At 29.3% G+C, this 16,143-nt stretch overlaps 8 protein-coding genes across 8 annotated transcripts; 6 read left to right on the top strand and 2 right to left on the bottom strand.

The window, feature by feature from the left end:
* Positions 1–518: 518 nt before the first annotated feature.
* On the top strand, positions 519–5,049 carry OCT59_017920 (uncharacterized protein; the record flags this gene model as incomplete). Its single annotated transcript, XM_066148422.1, has 7 exons — positions 519–1,087; positions 1,344–1,615; positions 1,870–2,434; positions 2,522–2,630; positions 2,703–3,278; positions 3,426–3,718; positions 3,795–5,049. 7 exons carry the CDS (start codon positions 519–521, stop codon positions 4,813–4,815), a joined length of 3,405 nt encoding a protein of 1,134 aa, XP_066004355.1. The 3' UTR covers positions 4,816–5,049.
* A 352-nt stretch (positions 5,050–5,401) lies between these two features.
* OCT59_017919 (uncharacterized protein) lies at positions 5,402–6,971 on the bottom strand (the record flags this gene model as incomplete). The annotated part of the gene is made up of 1 exon (XM_066148421.1): positions 5,402–6,971. The coding sequence occupies one exon, from the start codon at positions 6,969–6,971 to the stop codon at positions 5,553–5,555; it is 1,419 nt and encodes a 472-aa protein (XP_066004354.1). The 3' UTR covers positions 5,402–5,552.
* A 1,369-nt stretch (positions 6,972–8,340) lies between these two features.
* On the top strand, positions 8,341–9,893 carry OCT59_017918 (uncharacterized protein; the record flags this gene model as incomplete). The annotated part of the gene is made up of 6 exons (XM_066148420.1): positions 8,341–9,184; positions 9,268–9,332; positions 9,424–9,534; positions 9,609–9,659; positions 9,749–9,792; positions 9,872–9,893. The coding sequence occupies 6 exons, from the start codon at positions 8,341–8,343 to the stop codon at positions 9,891–9,893; spliced, it is 1,137 nt and encodes a 378-aa protein (XP_066004353.1).
* Positions 9,894–11,233: 1,340 nt separating this feature from the next.
* OCT59_017917 (uncharacterized protein) lies at positions 11,234–12,164 on the top strand (the record flags this gene model as incomplete). The annotated part of the gene is made up of 6 exons (XM_066148418.1): positions 11,234–11,286; positions 11,357–11,367; positions 11,457–11,644; positions 11,791–11,824; positions 12,009–12,096; positions 12,158–12,164. 6 exons carry the CDS (start codon positions 11,234–11,236, stop codon positions 12,162–12,164), a joined length of 381 nt encoding a protein of 126 aa, XP_066004352.1.
* Positions 12,165–12,247: 83 nt separating this feature from the next.
* Positions 12,248–12,562, top strand: OCT59_017916 (uncharacterized protein; the record flags this gene model as incomplete). The annotated part of the gene is made up of 1 exon (XM_066148417.1): positions 12,248–12,562. One exon carries the CDS (start codon positions 12,248–12,250, stop codon positions 12,560–12,562), a length of 315 nt encoding a protein of 104 aa, XP_066004351.1.
* A 123-nt stretch (positions 12,563–12,685) lies between these two features.
* OCT59_017915 (uncharacterized protein) lies at positions 12,686–12,940 on the top strand (the record flags this gene model as incomplete). The annotated part of the gene is made up of 1 exon (XM_066148416.1): positions 12,686–12,940. The coding sequence occupies one exon, from the start codon at positions 12,686–12,688 to the stop codon at positions 12,938–12,940; it is 255 nt and encodes an 84-aa protein (XP_066004350.1).
* Positions 12,941–13,141: 201 nt separating this feature from the next.
* Positions 13,142–13,443, top strand: OCT59_017914 (uncharacterized protein; the record flags this gene model as incomplete). Its single annotated transcript, XM_066148415.1, has 2 exons — positions 13,142–13,283; positions 13,340–13,443. 2 exons carry the CDS (start codon positions 13,142–13,144, stop codon positions 13,441–13,443), a joined length of 246 nt encoding a protein of 81 aa, XP_066004349.1.
* Positions 13,444–13,970: 527 nt separating this feature from the next.
* OCT59_017913 (uncharacterized protein) lies at positions 13,971–15,995 on the bottom strand (the record flags this gene model as incomplete). The annotated part of the gene is made up of 11 exons (XM_066148414.1): positions 13,971–14,009; positions 14,081–14,107; positions 14,199–14,205; positions 14,285–14,317; positions 14,398–14,429; positions 14,526–14,558; positions 14,634–14,663; positions 14,740–14,770; positions 14,835–14,854; positions 15,439–15,812; positions 15,959–15,995. The coding sequence occupies 11 exons, from the start codon at positions 15,993–15,995 to the stop codon at positions 13,971–13,973; spliced, it is 663 nt and encodes a 220-aa protein (XP_066004348.1).
* Between the last annotated feature and the right edge of the window lie 148 nt (positions 15,996–16,143).

Below are 16,143 nucleotides of genomic sequence, written 5' to 3'. Positions count from 1 at the left end.
ATCCAGAAATATTTCCAAAAGAATGGAAAGATTGTACAAAAATAACTTTCTTTTATTATTACTAAAAGGAGAAAAATATTATTAGATTTTGAATATAAATTAGGTACCATTTTATCTTTCAAAGAAATAAAAAAGAATCTATTTGTTGATATAACTCGGAAATAAATTCCGTATCAAAACAAATTCAAAGAAAAGTTGTTACATAATCATTTATCGTGAACTTTTTCTTTCAGTTCTTTCTTTTTACGGAATTGATCGGCTGGATTTGGCTAATTTTGATTGTCAATTTTGACATTGATAAAGCTCCTTTTTGGGTTATGCGGAATTGCGGAATTTCAATACCGATATGATTAGATTAGATTCTAGATTTTCTGATTAGATCAAAATTTTTGATTTTGGTGAAAGAAGAAATGGTACAAAAAATGAACAATCTTTGCGGTAAAAAAACTTGTGTTACAACAAAAATCCATATAATATGTCCAAAATTTTTTTCTTATTCATCATGATGCACAAAAACAATGGCGGATCCCTTTAACCATGAAAACAATGCTGTTGCTTCTTGGTTCTACGGCCCACATGCCGAAAATAACCATTGGGTTCGCAGATTTTATGATATGATAGTCGATGAGCATAAGAAAGCAAGGCAAGGCTATTTCCCACTTGACCCCCAATTCATCACGGAACAAATGAAAAAGTCGGTCGAATACGAGAAAAATATGAATAACCTCTCGGAACAACTTACTCTCCTTTCCAAAGAGCTAGCACGGAAGACGACACCATTCTGGTCGCCACGTTATATGGGCCATATGAGCATGGAACCAACTATGCCTGGCCACCTTGGCTATATAGCTGCTCTGCAATATAACCAGAATAACGTAGCTATTGAGTCATCTCCGTTGACCACATGGCTTGAAATATTTGCCGGGAAGCAGCTATGTGAAATGCTTGGTTTTAATGTTCAATGGGAACCAAGATACGATGAAAACTGGGATCCAGATTTAGAGAAAATGCCCAAAATCCTTCCCAAGATCCAAGGATGGGGTCATATCACCTGCGACGGTTCAGTAGCAAATTTGGAATCTATTTGGTATGACATACAGTATTGATACATTTTGAAATCATGAATAAATTTATTATATTGGCAAACATATGCTAAAAATAAAAAATATTTTGCATGTCTGTTTATCCACAGGGCAGGTAAAGTATCATTAACTAATAATCTATATTGCAGTTGCTTAATCTTACAATATTTTTATCACATGAACAGCACGTAACCTCAAATTTTACCCACTCTCCCTCCGCCTGGCTATCGATGATGGTTCTCTATCCTTCATTGGCCCAAGCTTCAAAGTTGAATTAGCAGACGGAAAAATAAAACTCCTCAAAGATTGTTCAACCTGGGAATTGCTTAATCTCAAACCAACAACGATACTTGATATCCCTGACCGTTTAAGTAAAGAATATGGAATGTCACCAGACTTTTTGCAGAATGCGCTTAATGACTACATCATCCAAACTATTGGCAAGGAATACCTGGAGAAAAAGTTTGGGATTGAAAACCCTATTTTATACTTTGCAAGTGCGACCATGCATTATTCATGGCCTAAAGGTTGTGGTAAGTAAATTATTTAATTTATTTTATTTCAGGACAAATTTGCAATTTCTTCTACATTGTTTATAAGAATTAGGGATTAGAATCAAAATTTAAATCACTCTTTTGAAGGGAAAAAAAACTTGTCAATATATTCAATTTAACAGTCATTGATTTACAAAAGTTGTTTATTTTCAAAACGAATAATAAATTGCAATTTGATAAATATAATATAGATTATAATAGAAAATATCTACTAAACTAACATCTATTTAAAGCTATTACAGGAATTGGTTCAAGAAATCTGATACCGGTACCTGTAGACAATGATGCACGCATGAATTTGAAGAAACTTGAAAAGTTTCTTGAAAAATGTGTCAAAGATAAACAAGCTATCTATGCTGTTGTAGCAATTATAGGATCAACAGAACATGGTGCCTGTGATCCTTTGGATGATATTATAAAGCTTCGAAAAAAGTATGAACGTTATGGACTCAGTTTCGTCATTCATGCAGATGCTGCATGGGGTGGATATTTCCGTTCTATGCTTGTAAAACCACCTATTGGCTCGAAATCTGGCGATCGTTTAGAGGGCCATGAAGAAAGTCGTGATTCATTCGTACCTATGCTGGCACTTAAGCCTTATACCGAAAAACATCTAGAAAGTTTGAAATATTGCGACTCTGTCACTGTTGACCCTCACAAGAGCGGTTACGTTCCTTACCCAGCTGGTAGTTTATGTTATCGTAATCGACATATGAGATATTTAAACACATGGAAGAGTCCGGTTATAGTTCGGCCTAATGAAGAAGAAAGTATTGGCATTTACGGTGTGGAGGGGAGGTGAGTATTAAGGACGAAACCATGATTATTATCTCTTTTTTTTTTTATAATAATGTATGTCTTTATGTTCTTAATCTATCTATTTAGCAAATCAGCTGCAGCTGCAGTAGCTACTTGGCTTTCTCATGATATAATTGGCCTCCATCAGAAAGGTTATGGATTATTGTTGGGACAGGCGACTTTTTCTAGCATAAAGGTGACTATTATATTATAATGCTTTTACATTAAATCGAATATATTAAAGTTTTTTCCCTTATTTATTATATAGCTTTATTGTCATTGGGCCACCATGTCAACCGATGATGATAACTTTATTGTTACTCCATTTAACATGCTACCTACTGAAAATTGTTTTCTACCAAATCTAGAAAAAATAAAAGAAGAAAAACATCTTATCCGTACATTAATTGTTGAGAAATCAAATCATGAGATTATAGAGTGTGATCCTGCCAAGGAACTTATAAAGAAACTTGGATCTGATCTCATGGTTAATACCTTCGCATGTAACTTTAAGTTGAAGGTTAAAGAAAACAGCGAGGAGGTCCTTAAATTGAACGAAGATATTAATGAAGCAAATTACCTCAACCAACGTTTATATGAAGAATTTTCACTTACTAGTTCCAAGGACACAAATGAGAAAAAATTTTTAATTTTGACTTCAACAAAATTCAAGAAGGAAAATTATGGTAATTGCCTGAAAAATTTCAAGAATCGTCTTGGCCTAAAAGGCGACCAGGACCTCTATGTATTAATTAACGTTGTTATGTCACCTTGGGTCACCGAATTTGATTTCCTCAATGAACTAATGAAAAAGTTTCAAAGCACATTACAGGATCTTGCTAAGGTAATTTTGACCTTTAATATTTATACAATTACGTTCATTTTTAATAGCATCGTTAAATATAAGATAAAACTTTTGGTTAGCATGTAATTGTAAATAACGATATTTTATATTTTTTATACATATGATGCGCTAATAAATACACTATAGCTTTTAGTTTTTCGTAATACGATTGAACCAGACTATCATGCGTTTGTGATACAAGGTACCGATAAACTTTATTTCACGCATTTGCCAATGTTCCAAATGGAAAACCACCGTCAGCAGGTGATATTCACAGCAGAACTGCCACAAAATATAAAGGAGGATTATAAGAAAGCTCGCATAAAACATCCATCACGTGTGTACTTCCTTGGTAATAAAAATAAAATGACACTAGAAGAAATTGTATGTAATGAAAATTCTTTTGAAGGAGTTATCTACAAAGGATTTGATTCGAATGAGTATGTGTAACTTAAAATACAATATTTGTTTTTCTCTTAATATTACTTTTTTAATTGAAATTTCTTTGTTTTCCAGTCAACCCATTTCCTTTATTGAAAAATTTAAAGTAACTGGCGTTAAAGTGCTAAAGAAGCGGCATCTGGCCACAGTATTCCAAGATGCTAACTATCCAAGAGATCGTATGCCATTTTATATTTATGGTACAGAACAACAATTGCATATTGACCACATACTCCTCAAATATCCATCTATTCAACTTTCAGCCGATTGTGTTGAACTAAAACTCACTCAAGGCATTTTAACACAAAGCCAGAGAGAAAAAGGAGCTATTCTTCACATTACTGATTATTATGAATATACAATGCAACCATTTCCAGAAATCAAGAAACATGGAAGTTCATTCTTCTTTCAAGAAGGACGTGAATTTAACGTGGAACTTTATAAAGATCCGGTATTTGATCCAAACCAGAATGGGCCGGGTTTAGATGATGTTGATAGTAATACCCCATTTGCTAGAGGGACAATCAGATTGCCGCGTAAAGATGAGGCCGGATGTTTATTTATCGATTCTTATTCGATTAATAAGGATCCCACAGCAAAATATAAAGTTAAGGATGGTGAAATCAGAGAACGCCCACTGGATAAACCATTTGATAAATATTACTATGACAAGTTTGAAAAGAAGACAGAAACTCATTGGTACGAAGAAAAAAGGACCAAGAAAAAAAATATAGAAGAACAAGAAACGGACATTAAAAATGTGGATGAACAGAATACGGAGATTAATGTTACGGATGAGCAAAATACGAAGACCGAGGAAAGAAAAAATATAGAAGAAACGGATATTGAAAATGCGGATGAACAGAAAACGGAGATTAATGTTACGGATGAGCAAAAGACGAAGACCGAGGAAAGAAAAAATATGGAAGAAACGGACGTTAAAAATGTGGATGAACAGAAAACGGAGATTAATGTTACGGATGAGCAAAAGACAAAGACCGAGGAAAGAAAAAATGTGGATGATCAGAAAATGAAGAAGATAAAAACAGGGAATGAGGAAGAAAATAATGATTTAAAAGGGGAACCAAATCCATGAGTGAACAGGGGAAGGAAGTTGAAGGGAAAAAATAATGTAGATGAACAACAGAAGGCTAAGAAAGCAGACGTGGAACCATTGTTATAAGGAGGGATAAAATCAGGCTGCATAATAAGCAAATGAAAATGTTATACTTCTATACTAAACTTTTCTCATTATTATGTATATTGAATGCAAGATTAAAATTTGCTGTAAAATAGCCTAATAAAAAAAATATTTTATACCAATTCAATAATCATCCATAGTTTATTCTTAATAAATTCGCGTAGTATTCGCGGCCCCGACAGTTTTACCTCTCATCAGAACTTATATAAAGGCATTTATATAAACTTTTTGAATTAGGTTATTAACCGCATTAATCCAATAAAATTAATTGACGGAAAGCGTTAATTAAAAGATCAAATTTCGTCATTTATTTTGAAATAAAAGAATCATTAGCACTTTATTATTAGCCTTATTAATGAAGTAAAGATATCTATAAAGTATGATCTAAAAAGTTTGTTTATTTGTGTAAGTTAAATGTGTATATGATTCAAATTTCATTGTTTTGATTCAGAAAATACTAATTCATTTTTTTGTGTACCAAACATTTTCATTCCGCAAAAAATGAGTCATGATCTTAGAATCTAGAATTTATAATGAATTTGTGTTGATTATCTTTTTAAAGATTAAAAAAATAGATAAAATATAGACACCTATTGTACGGTAATATTAATAAACTATTGTATATCAACTTACTAATCAATTATAAATTTTTTAATAACACCTAATTTAATATATTTTTCAATTACTTTCATTATTTCTTCATAATTATCAAAAATATTTTTACCAGAATAACTATCTATAATTAAAGAAATTGATTTTAATGAAGTACGATTCTTCCAATTTACGAAAAAAGTTTCAAATGTATCCGGAAGTAATTTTGATTTTGCATCATAAGAATAATATAATCCTAATTCAGAAAAATTATTTGGAGAATATTCTGAAATAACATCTAATAATTCTTTTTCATATTCACCTTCACATTTAACTTTAATACTTTCTAAATTTTGACAATTATTAAAAATTTCTTTTAATGATTCTAATTCATAATTTTCATAACTTAAAATTAATATAGAGAAAATTTTAAGATTAAAACAATATTTAGCTATAGCCAAATTTAATAAATAATTATCACTTTCTACATGAAATTCTTTTAAAAATTTTCCATTATTTTCTAAAAATTTAATTAATAAATCAGTTTTAGGAGAAGCATCTTCAAATCTTAAAATTTGTAATTGTGAAAATGTAACATGTTGTAATTCATTAAAATCTTCAAAAGGATCATTAGATTCATCAAAATCACAAGAATATAATAATACAAGTTCTTGTAAATTTGTAAATTTAGTAATAAATGATAATGGTATAATATAACCATAAAGTTCAAATTTAATTAAAGTATTAGGAAGTTTTTTTAATGAAGGAATAATATTTGTTAAATCTCTACATTCATAATATTGCATTATATCCAAATATTTTAAATTTTTTTGAACAGAAATTAAATCTGATAATCCATTTGATATAACTTCTTTAAATGTTATATCCAAATGTTGTATATTATGACATATTTGAGATAATTGATAAAAAAATTCTGGATAAATATCTGAACGACAACTTAATTCTGTGAGATCTTTTAAACAATTTATTGCACCAGGATATAAAATAAATGTTATATTTGGAATATCTATAATTCTATATGAATAAAAATGTAACTTTTTTAAGCATGAAATTCTTTTCATAAATAATTTATATAATTCTTGTAATATAATAAATTTTATATAATTTAAACTTTGTGGTGTAACTGTTTGATAATTTTTAAGAATATTTTTAATTATTTCATCAATTGTATAAATTGAAAGATTTTTAATATATGTTATATAATTATATATTGGAAATTTGGTTGTTAAAATATTAATTCCATTTTTATATAAAACTTCTCTTGATTCATTTGGAAGACATGCGATTATTGTTTCATAATTTCGTATAATTTTCCATAAAATTCTAACGGAAATTTCTCCCCAAAAGCGATTTACTAATAAACATGAACGTAAAGTTTCTTTATCATCTTCTAAATATTCAAATATTTCGTTAAGACTATCTGCGTCAAGTTGTGGCATTTTTTTTCTTTTTTTCTAAAATTTCGTCGAGATTTTTTTTTTTTTTTTTAAAAAAAAAATAAATAAATAGTTAGAAAATCGTCGTACTTATAAATTGTCTTATTAAGGTTGCACAAACATTTTATTATGAAACAAAAATGTATGATAAACATCCAATGCGTGTGATAAACTGCAAATGTGTTATATTGGTTAATCATTTATATTTACCGAGAAATGCCAGAAAATATTCATATGTTTTTATGGACGATACTTGTGATAAAATTTATACCGTCATGTATATGAGAAGTTATGATTATAAAATTACATTTTTAAAAAAAATTTGGTTTGTCATCATATGATACTAACATACATACCAATTTTCGATTTATTCCTTTAAATGGCTTCTCATACTTCTATAAACTCTTATTATACATATGTTCAACAATACTTAAATCATAATTTCGTGTAATTACCGTATGTAGTTGGCTGCATAAGTTGAACAAATGCCCAGTTGAGAGTGTCAGCCGCGCTTATAGCCAATAAACTATATCTCTCATCTAAGAATCCAAATTATAAAAAATTAAATGTCACAAAATATATTAATTGTACTTATATTAATGAATCATACAAATCGACAATCATATTTGATACTATCGTTAACTACAAAAAATTTTAAAATTTTAGGAATATCGGATATTAATATAATATACATATTTTTTCTAGTGAGAAGTTATTACTCAGGATGCTCTAGGATTCTAGGCGTAACGTAAAAAATTTGCGAAGACAGTTTATCAAGAAAGTATGTTAATACTAAGAGGCATTTCAATTTATCAGACATTTACTAATTGGTGATTTATGTTAGTACAACCAGTTACAGTTACTCGGCACTTTGTATGTACACATATATTGGATATGAAAAAAGATGAAAAAAAAGTAAAACATGATATTGTTAAACTGAACAAAACTAAGAATTATGCTAATATATAAATTTTACTTATTTAGTTTTGATAAACGACGATTTTTCTATTCTAGGTTTCTAGCCGATCATCATACAAGCAATAGTTGATCTTTTTCTTTAAAGTTTGGTTTCATATTTTTTTAAGTGATCATTTATACGACACAAGAGATTGATTGGTTCAATTGGTGTTCGACATTTACCAAAATGTGTTACTTAATAAACCACAATGTGACAATTAATGTACGTTGAAATTCATTTTATTTGGTAAAATAAATTCATGGTAATACGGTGTAATGTTTTTTAAATGTTTTTAGAATTCGTTAAATTGAAGAAAAACGAAAATTTTGAAAAAATAAAAAACTTTTCCATTAAAAAACAACTATTTTTTTTTTTCTTTCAGCCAATAGATTCTTCCCTTCATATACAAGTTAAATGGAAAGTTTGCAAAAAAGGAAGTCAAGTTCTATTAAAAAACCTGACGTAGCCATAACGCCAAGTTCCTTTTATTTAAAAGAAACCTTACCCACTAATTCAGTTATTACAAATTCAGTTATTACAAAAAATTTATCAAATTCTTCAGTAAATGGGACTCCGTTGGATGATGGTGAAGGAGATGAAGATGAACAATCAAATTTAATTTTAATTGATTTATTACAGTCAACGACGAAAAAGGAAACATCTGATATACCAAAAAGGACCTCAGTTACCATAACAAATGTGGACGATTTAACTTCATTATCTTCAAATTCATTGAATAAAAGAAATTCAATATTACAAAGATCACTTTCATTCTTGAGTCGTTCAGAAGAAAAAAAAACACATTCACAATTTAAAGTACATAGATATACTATCTATGATGATGAGAAGGATGAATTTATTGAAATTGTTGAAGAAGAATGGGAAGGTGATGGTCCTCCACCACCAAGAAAATCCATAAATTCTCAAAGAAAGAATGTGTTACTAACAATAGATAAAGCTTTACCAAATTTACCGGAACAACTACCTGAAAAAGAAAATCTTTTAGTAAAATTTAAACAATGGTTAAAAAATAGATATCCATATATTAATAAATATAAATTACCAATAATCATATCTTTAATAATATTTTTTGTAATAATATTAATTATAATCATTCTTGCTGCCACGGGAAATTTTGGTTCTAGAAACAATAATCTCGATTCAACTGATACTAACGGTTCAAAGAATGGAAACGTCTCACCAGATATAGGAAAGCCTGGACTTCAAATGAATGGAACAGGAGACGGAACATATTATGGTGAGAAAACTTAAGGAAAATTTACGTTTTTTTTCTATTTATATGATCTTTGAAATTTTAAATTATTTAAATTTAATCATTAGATCCTGGTATAGGAGTGGGAGCGTGTGGTAAACTAAACACAGCTGACGAATTTGTTGGAGCAATGGTATGTATTGTTGTTCAACATGTATTACTAGCGTCTGTAAGTGAAATCCGTAAATCAAATTCTTTTTTTAATCTAAATGACAAAACCTAAGAACGCTCAACAATTTGGTGAGAACCTTAATCCAAATAATGCGCCTATATGTGGTATGTGCGTTAAAATAACTGGTCCAAAAGGAATCGTCAAAGTCAAAATTATGGATAAGGTATGAAAGAAATTTCAATTATTTTTTAATTGACTACTTTTAATAAATTATTGGTTTATATCCTTGATTATTAGTGCCCTATTTGTAAATTTGGTGACATTGACCTATCACCAGCTGCTTTTAATGTAAGAAATAAGAAATTACTTTCAATAGCTTCCGATTTACATTAGCTCTAATTTAAAAATTGTTTAGGTGATCGGTGATGAATCTCAAGGTCGTATACTTATTAGATGGGAAGGATGTTAAATTATTTTATAGGTAAAATAATGTAGAAAAATGTTTTTGTGATAAATATTTAATATTATCTGCTTGTAACTAACTATGTAAATCTTTGTAGTGCACATAAAAAATGGAATTAATCGGATTTTTAAAATGGATTTAAAATCAAATCCAATAGTATTGATAAATTCTTTAATAAAATGGAAAAAATCCTTATACTATATCAAGAATTACTTTGCGTGTCCAATATTATTTATTTATGCATTATTAAAGAATTTCGATATTAATGTACTTTATGGTGTCTTTATAAATTCATCAATCTTTGATTTCTATTTTTGGTTACATTCTTTTTGGTCGTACTTTTTTTTTTTTTATTTTATTACTTTTATGTAACAGGTAAGGTAAAAGATTTGCTAATACTGTATATTCAATATATTCAATATAATTAATTACGTTACTAGTAGTCAAATAATTTGTATCATAACTTACTATACTTATCGGTATGACAATATATATTTTTATAATTATTATATAATTAATTCCATAAAAGTTTAGATCAAAATTTGTCTTCTCACATGTAATTCTTATTGTCTACACTTTACACTGTCAATAGGGGGTAAATATTTTAATAATAATAGTCGTAATTCCTCGCGGTCACGTCGTGAAAATCAACAGTTCCCAACTTTATTGATTATTTTTAAATTTTAGAATTGAGTTGAGAGAAACATATGACATCTAAAGAGATGAGAAAATCGATTAACATCGTGATGACATGTTTCAAGAAGCTAATAATGATCAAAATAATGGTAGGTTTAAATTTTATTGGAATTTTCGTTTGATTTTTCGCTTGATTATTGCTTATATTTGCACAAGGTGGATAAAAAGATTTACTAACCGGGGCATCTCCTTTCTATATAATTTGCAGGATCAATTTGGAATATGCTTTTGGGTGAGGGGAAATGATCTCATTACGAAAATCTGATCAACCACCTCTCCTTAATTTAACAATAAAAAGAATTTAACGCTATCCATATGTAAAGATCATCAAGGGCTTTTTTTTAATGAGAATATGCGGGAATAAATTATTTCGCGCAACCTGCAATACATGTGACGTCTTATCATAATATTACTGCGCATGTATTTATCAAGCTACAAAATAAAGAAAAAATAATACATTGCCTTATTGATCATATGCAAAAAAATATAAAATACAGGTTGTAGCCTGCTATATGGCGATGTTATTTATTCGGTGTATTCTCTTTTACAAGATAGTCCGCTAATAATACTTCAGTGAAAATTATACCGAAGCCTATACACTAGTTATAATAAACAAAAAAGAAATTATAACGCAAAGAACATTAAGTTGGTAGTACAATACTCACAATTAGTAAATTAACTTGTGTTGATTACACTGATTGTCCCTTTCCATTTACGGTCCGAAAAATTGTGTAACAGTTATTTCACTTTTTCATAAATACTCATGATAAATACTCATCGCATGAATTTTTTATTGATAAATTCTATTTTTTCGAAGTACCTATATCGTCATTATAAGCCACTGATCAAGAGTCTATTTTATTATTAATCATGATGAATTCGGAAGGGTTTTTAAAAGTATATATATATCCTCAAGCTTTTTCAAGTTTTCTCAAAACTTCTTTCAATATTCAACATGTGCTTTTCCTTAAATTGTTTACTTCTAGGCGAGAAATCTAGAAATTCTATCTCAGTTATTATTGCCGAAGGAATCTCTGTTCCTGATAATAATAATAATAATAATTCCTATATAGTCAAACATAATGATATTCTAGTTTCACATTTCATGTCTATTGTCTTTAAAAGAAAAAGTGACAAACTTAATTCACTTAATTCTGACAGTCTGGAACTTTGGGTAAAAAGGTTGAAGTTAACGAAAATAAACTTGAAGGATTTTCTACAGATGACATTAAAAATGATCTTGGAGGCGAGTGTATGGAGTCGATACTTACTTAACAAATATTTTACTAAGAAAAATTTTGATAAAATGAAATCGAGAAGGAGGCAATTCACATCATCGTACAAGTGCCCGTTGGTAAGTGTCTCTCAATTTTTTTTACCTCTCGAACAAGAAATTTGCAGTAACAAAATATCGAGTTTGGTATAATTTCTTATTTTTCGCGTTAAAGCATCTTGTTGCACAATGTATAATATCCTTTTTCATACTTGAGTATCGTCTTTAATTCTATATCATAACTTGCCACTATTGATACATGTAGAAGCGGTTAATTTGAATGATGTTAATTCGATTTACAACTGGATATTAGAATTAAACAGTTCAATGGGAGTCTGCAACCGAGACCTAAGGTATATTTTGTTTTATACCTGTTTCCTTTGGTTTGTTGGCCACATACTAACATCATACTAGTTTGTGAGTTCCTTTGGTGCCGATTTTCCTCTAGAAGGACGAGATGAACACTCAAAATATTACTTAATGGTAATAAAACTGATTTTCGAAATGGAATCCGTCAAAGATTTAGACTTATCAAAAACAACAAACATGGCAGAGACATCATATTCCATCCTGGCTAATGGGCCAGGCACAGGCAAAAGTCGATTTCTTCAAGATCTTCCAACTTTAATAAAAAACAAAGCTCAGAATTATATAGATGACGATGAACTTCTGGAAATGCTTAATAATAAAATGTTATCTATTAATATCACCTTTAACACTAACACTGGTGCATCAGAAGATGATGTTTCTGCTGGTCCAGCATCAGTTGCACTTCGGATACTTTATGAACATTTTATTTCTAGTTGGACAATACTATAATTATTTCCAAAATTATTTTTCTTCGAAAGTGTAAAAACTGGCAGAAGTTCACAATTTCAACTGCACTTGATGTTGTTATCAAAGATATTGGCAGTGATATTAATTTTGTCCTCCTTGGCATCGATGTTGAATTGTCTCCACAATTTAGCAAAAGGTAATTTAAAACCAGTTCAAGATATCGTACGTGCTGTTGGAAAATTAAAATGTAGTCAAGAAAAAATATTCTATGTACCAATCTTAGCTGGTACCATTCAAGGTCCTCTTGAGGATATGGTTAAAGAATCGTTATATGATCTTACGCGTTTACTTCTCCGTCTTCTTTCAGATAGTGAAATGGGTACTATTTCCTCACATATGATAAAATTCAAGATAAACTGAAAGACCATATCAATAACCTCGGTAATAACAAAACTTTCAATCGCTATATTAGTGATATCGGTGGCGAGCTTTGGAATTTTTCTATGAGAGATTAATAAGTGAAATTAAATTGGAAACACATGAAGTGGATTATGAATATGTTTTTAAACTTGTCAAAAATACCATTCAAAAAAATATCCGTTTAACAAGTTTGTAACCATTATGAAATCAGTAGTTGCACGTGCAATCCTTAACACTTCTGTGGAAGAGGAATACGAAGTTGAAATTGATGGTAAAAAATTCTCTTTGATTGATCTCTCGTCAAAAGGAATAATAAATTTGGAAATGATACCTCCTTTACCTGGTATGGTCTATGTCCGCATGCCATACATATGAGTGTGGATAATAACCTCAATGAAGGCTTCAAAGCAGATCAATTTTGGATTGACCAAAAATCTCATGTCTTGTGGCAAGATTTTGAAGACTTCAATATGCGATTTTGGGTCCTATGTCTTCAAAAATAATTGTAAACTGAAAATTGTTCGTTATTTGTACATAATTTTACACATGATATATACATGATATGTAAAAAAAAATGAGCCCAAATTGAATGTTATCTGAACATATTTTGCTTAAATTTTGTTTATAAACTGAAAGAAATTTGTTTATTTATAAGTTTAATTAATGTACATAATACATACTTAAATTTGTTTATAAAATATACATAAAGTATACATTAAACAGCAAATTATTTTAATAACTAAGTATCGCTAATCAATATTAATTCCCCCAGGGTTCTATTTCTTTTTGTGAGTTGTTTTATGAATAGTTAATGGGTTCTTAACTTCAATGGGTCTTTCAGCTTCTACCACTGCTGTAGACTTTCTTTTACGGGTTAACTGCAAGGAAAGATTTTTTGGGTTTCACTGTTGCAGATTTTCCTTTTACGAGCTGAGTTGCAAATGGATCGTTCGTCAAATTTTTCAGTTTCCATCACCAAAAGGACCAGGTGCCTACAAAAAAAAGATAAAATTTTTTAATAAAAAAACAATTAAACATATCCAAGTCTTAAAGCCAAAAGAACTGATACCTACAAAAAAAAAGAGAGATTAAAAAAAATAAATTAAAAAAAACGTTTCAAATTTTCGAATTGATACTTACTAGATCCAAGCCCCAAAGCTGAAGAAACTAACACCTACAAAAAAAAAGATTAAAAAAAAATTTTTTTTAAAAAAAATTTTGAACCATTGAGCCCATGCGTTCGAAGACCTTGAAGAACCAGCAGCCTACAAAAAGAAGAAGAAAAGCGGAATGTTATACGTTTCGTTGAAAGTATTATTTACGAAAAGTCAAAAACTTCCTTACCGAATTTCCCTCCTTATAGTCCAGGCTGGCGTTCTACAAAAAAATACAAAAAGAAACATTAGTTCGTTCCTATTTTAAATAAAAATCCTCTTCCTCCTTTCCCTATTTTTTACCTTAAAGTCCAGTTTGTGTCCAAGCCAACGTCCTATAAAAAAAAGCAATAAAAAAGAAATGTTAATTCGTTTCTTAAATTAAAATAAAAAATTCCTCCTTCTCACCCCTCCCCTTTCCCATTTCTTACCTTAAAGTCCGGTTTCGTGTTCAAACCGACGCCCTACAAAAAAAAATAATAATGAAAAAACATTTCTTAAATTAAAAATAAATAAATAAAGTTCCAACTCTCTCTTACCTTAAAGTCTGGTTCGTTCGAGCCGTCACTCTACAAAAAAAAAATAACGAAAAGAAACGTTAAAACGTTTCTTAAATTAAAAAATAAGATAAAAAAAAGTTCCAACTCTTTCTCTGGTTCGTTCTGGCCTGCAATTCCTACAAAAAAAAAGAAATGTTAGTAAAACGTTTCTACAAAGTTAAATTTAAAAAAAGCCCTCACCTTCCAAAGCCGAAATGAAGCTAAAGGAGCTTATCTATATACTTACAGACCGAAGCTGAAACAAATAAAATGCCATTCGTGAAAAAATTTTTTTTTTTAAAAAAAATAAAAATATACTTTTCAGTGATCAGCCGGCTTGCAAAAATTACCATTATTCGGCAAATCAAATATTAGTTCTATTAATCTAATCGTAGATCATTATTAATTGTAGTATTAAATAAAAAACTTTATTTATTAATATTGCGAATATTGCGTCAATAAAATTTATGGATTAATACTGTAATTGTTATATAATTGAACTAGCTTTATTAATTCATATTGCAATTGCGTCAGTACATTAATAAGAATATTAAACTATTGAGACGATTGAAATGATGAGAGTCTTTTTTAGAAGAAATTTTTAGTTAAGAAATGTTCAAAAAAAACACTACCACCTAATTATATAAATGACTTAATAAAAATATTGATTTACATCTTGTAAAGAAATTGATATGTTAAAGCAAACTTATTATTGCTGTAATAGCCCACATTATTTACAAATCTTTTTAGCAGCATGTTGATTATCAGTTTTAACAACAAACTTTTTATTGCTGCAATAGCTTACACTATCACGCATATTACTACCACCAAGAAGAATACCATTACTATGACAATCAAGATTGATATTCTTAAACTTATGAGTGAAAGCTTCTGTACTACCATCGCTTTTTACTTGAACATTCAATCCTCTTGTAACATTATATAAGACTTTACCGTGTTCATTTTCGATTAAAAATTCGTAAAAGCAATCTGGGTTAAAACCTCGATTGAAAGCGCCAAAGATTGTAGTACTACCAGATTCATCTTGACCAAAAGCCACGAAACCCCTGAATGGGCCAGAAGAAGAACTTGAATCAAAACTTGAGAATGCGGTTTCGCATTTACAATTCGTTCGTTTGTAAAATAAGTCAGCTAATTTATCATCAGCTGGCATAGCGGCTGAAACAGTAATAAGGAATAAGGTCAAAAGGATTAATTTATTCATAATTATTCAATTTTTTTTTTAAAAAAAAATATGATATAACTGTCTTATGATGAAAATAAGAGCGCTTTTATATTTTTATATTCTCAAAGAATTTATTTACTGTTCGTATCCGGAATTTGAACCTCTTTGTCGGGCATTGTCGGACTTTGCGCAATGTTGCATAAATAAATGAATCAAATGAATCCCAGTAAGTTCAATCTTATCATGTAACATGCGATAACTTTTTTTTAAAAAATCTAAATGAATTTTTATAAAGTAACTAAATGAAATTAATCATTCTATATT

Source organism: Rhizophagus irregularis, chromosome 27 (assembly GCF_026210795.1).
Source record: "Rhizophagus irregularis chromosome 27, complete sequence".
In the NCBI taxonomy this organism is placed as follows: Eukaryota; Fungi; Glomeromycota; class Glomeromycetes; order Glomerales; family Glomeraceae; genus Rhizophagus; species Rhizophagus irregularis.
Note: the sequence above shows the minus strand (reverse complement) of the source record. Positions and strands in the feature narration are given on the sequence as shown.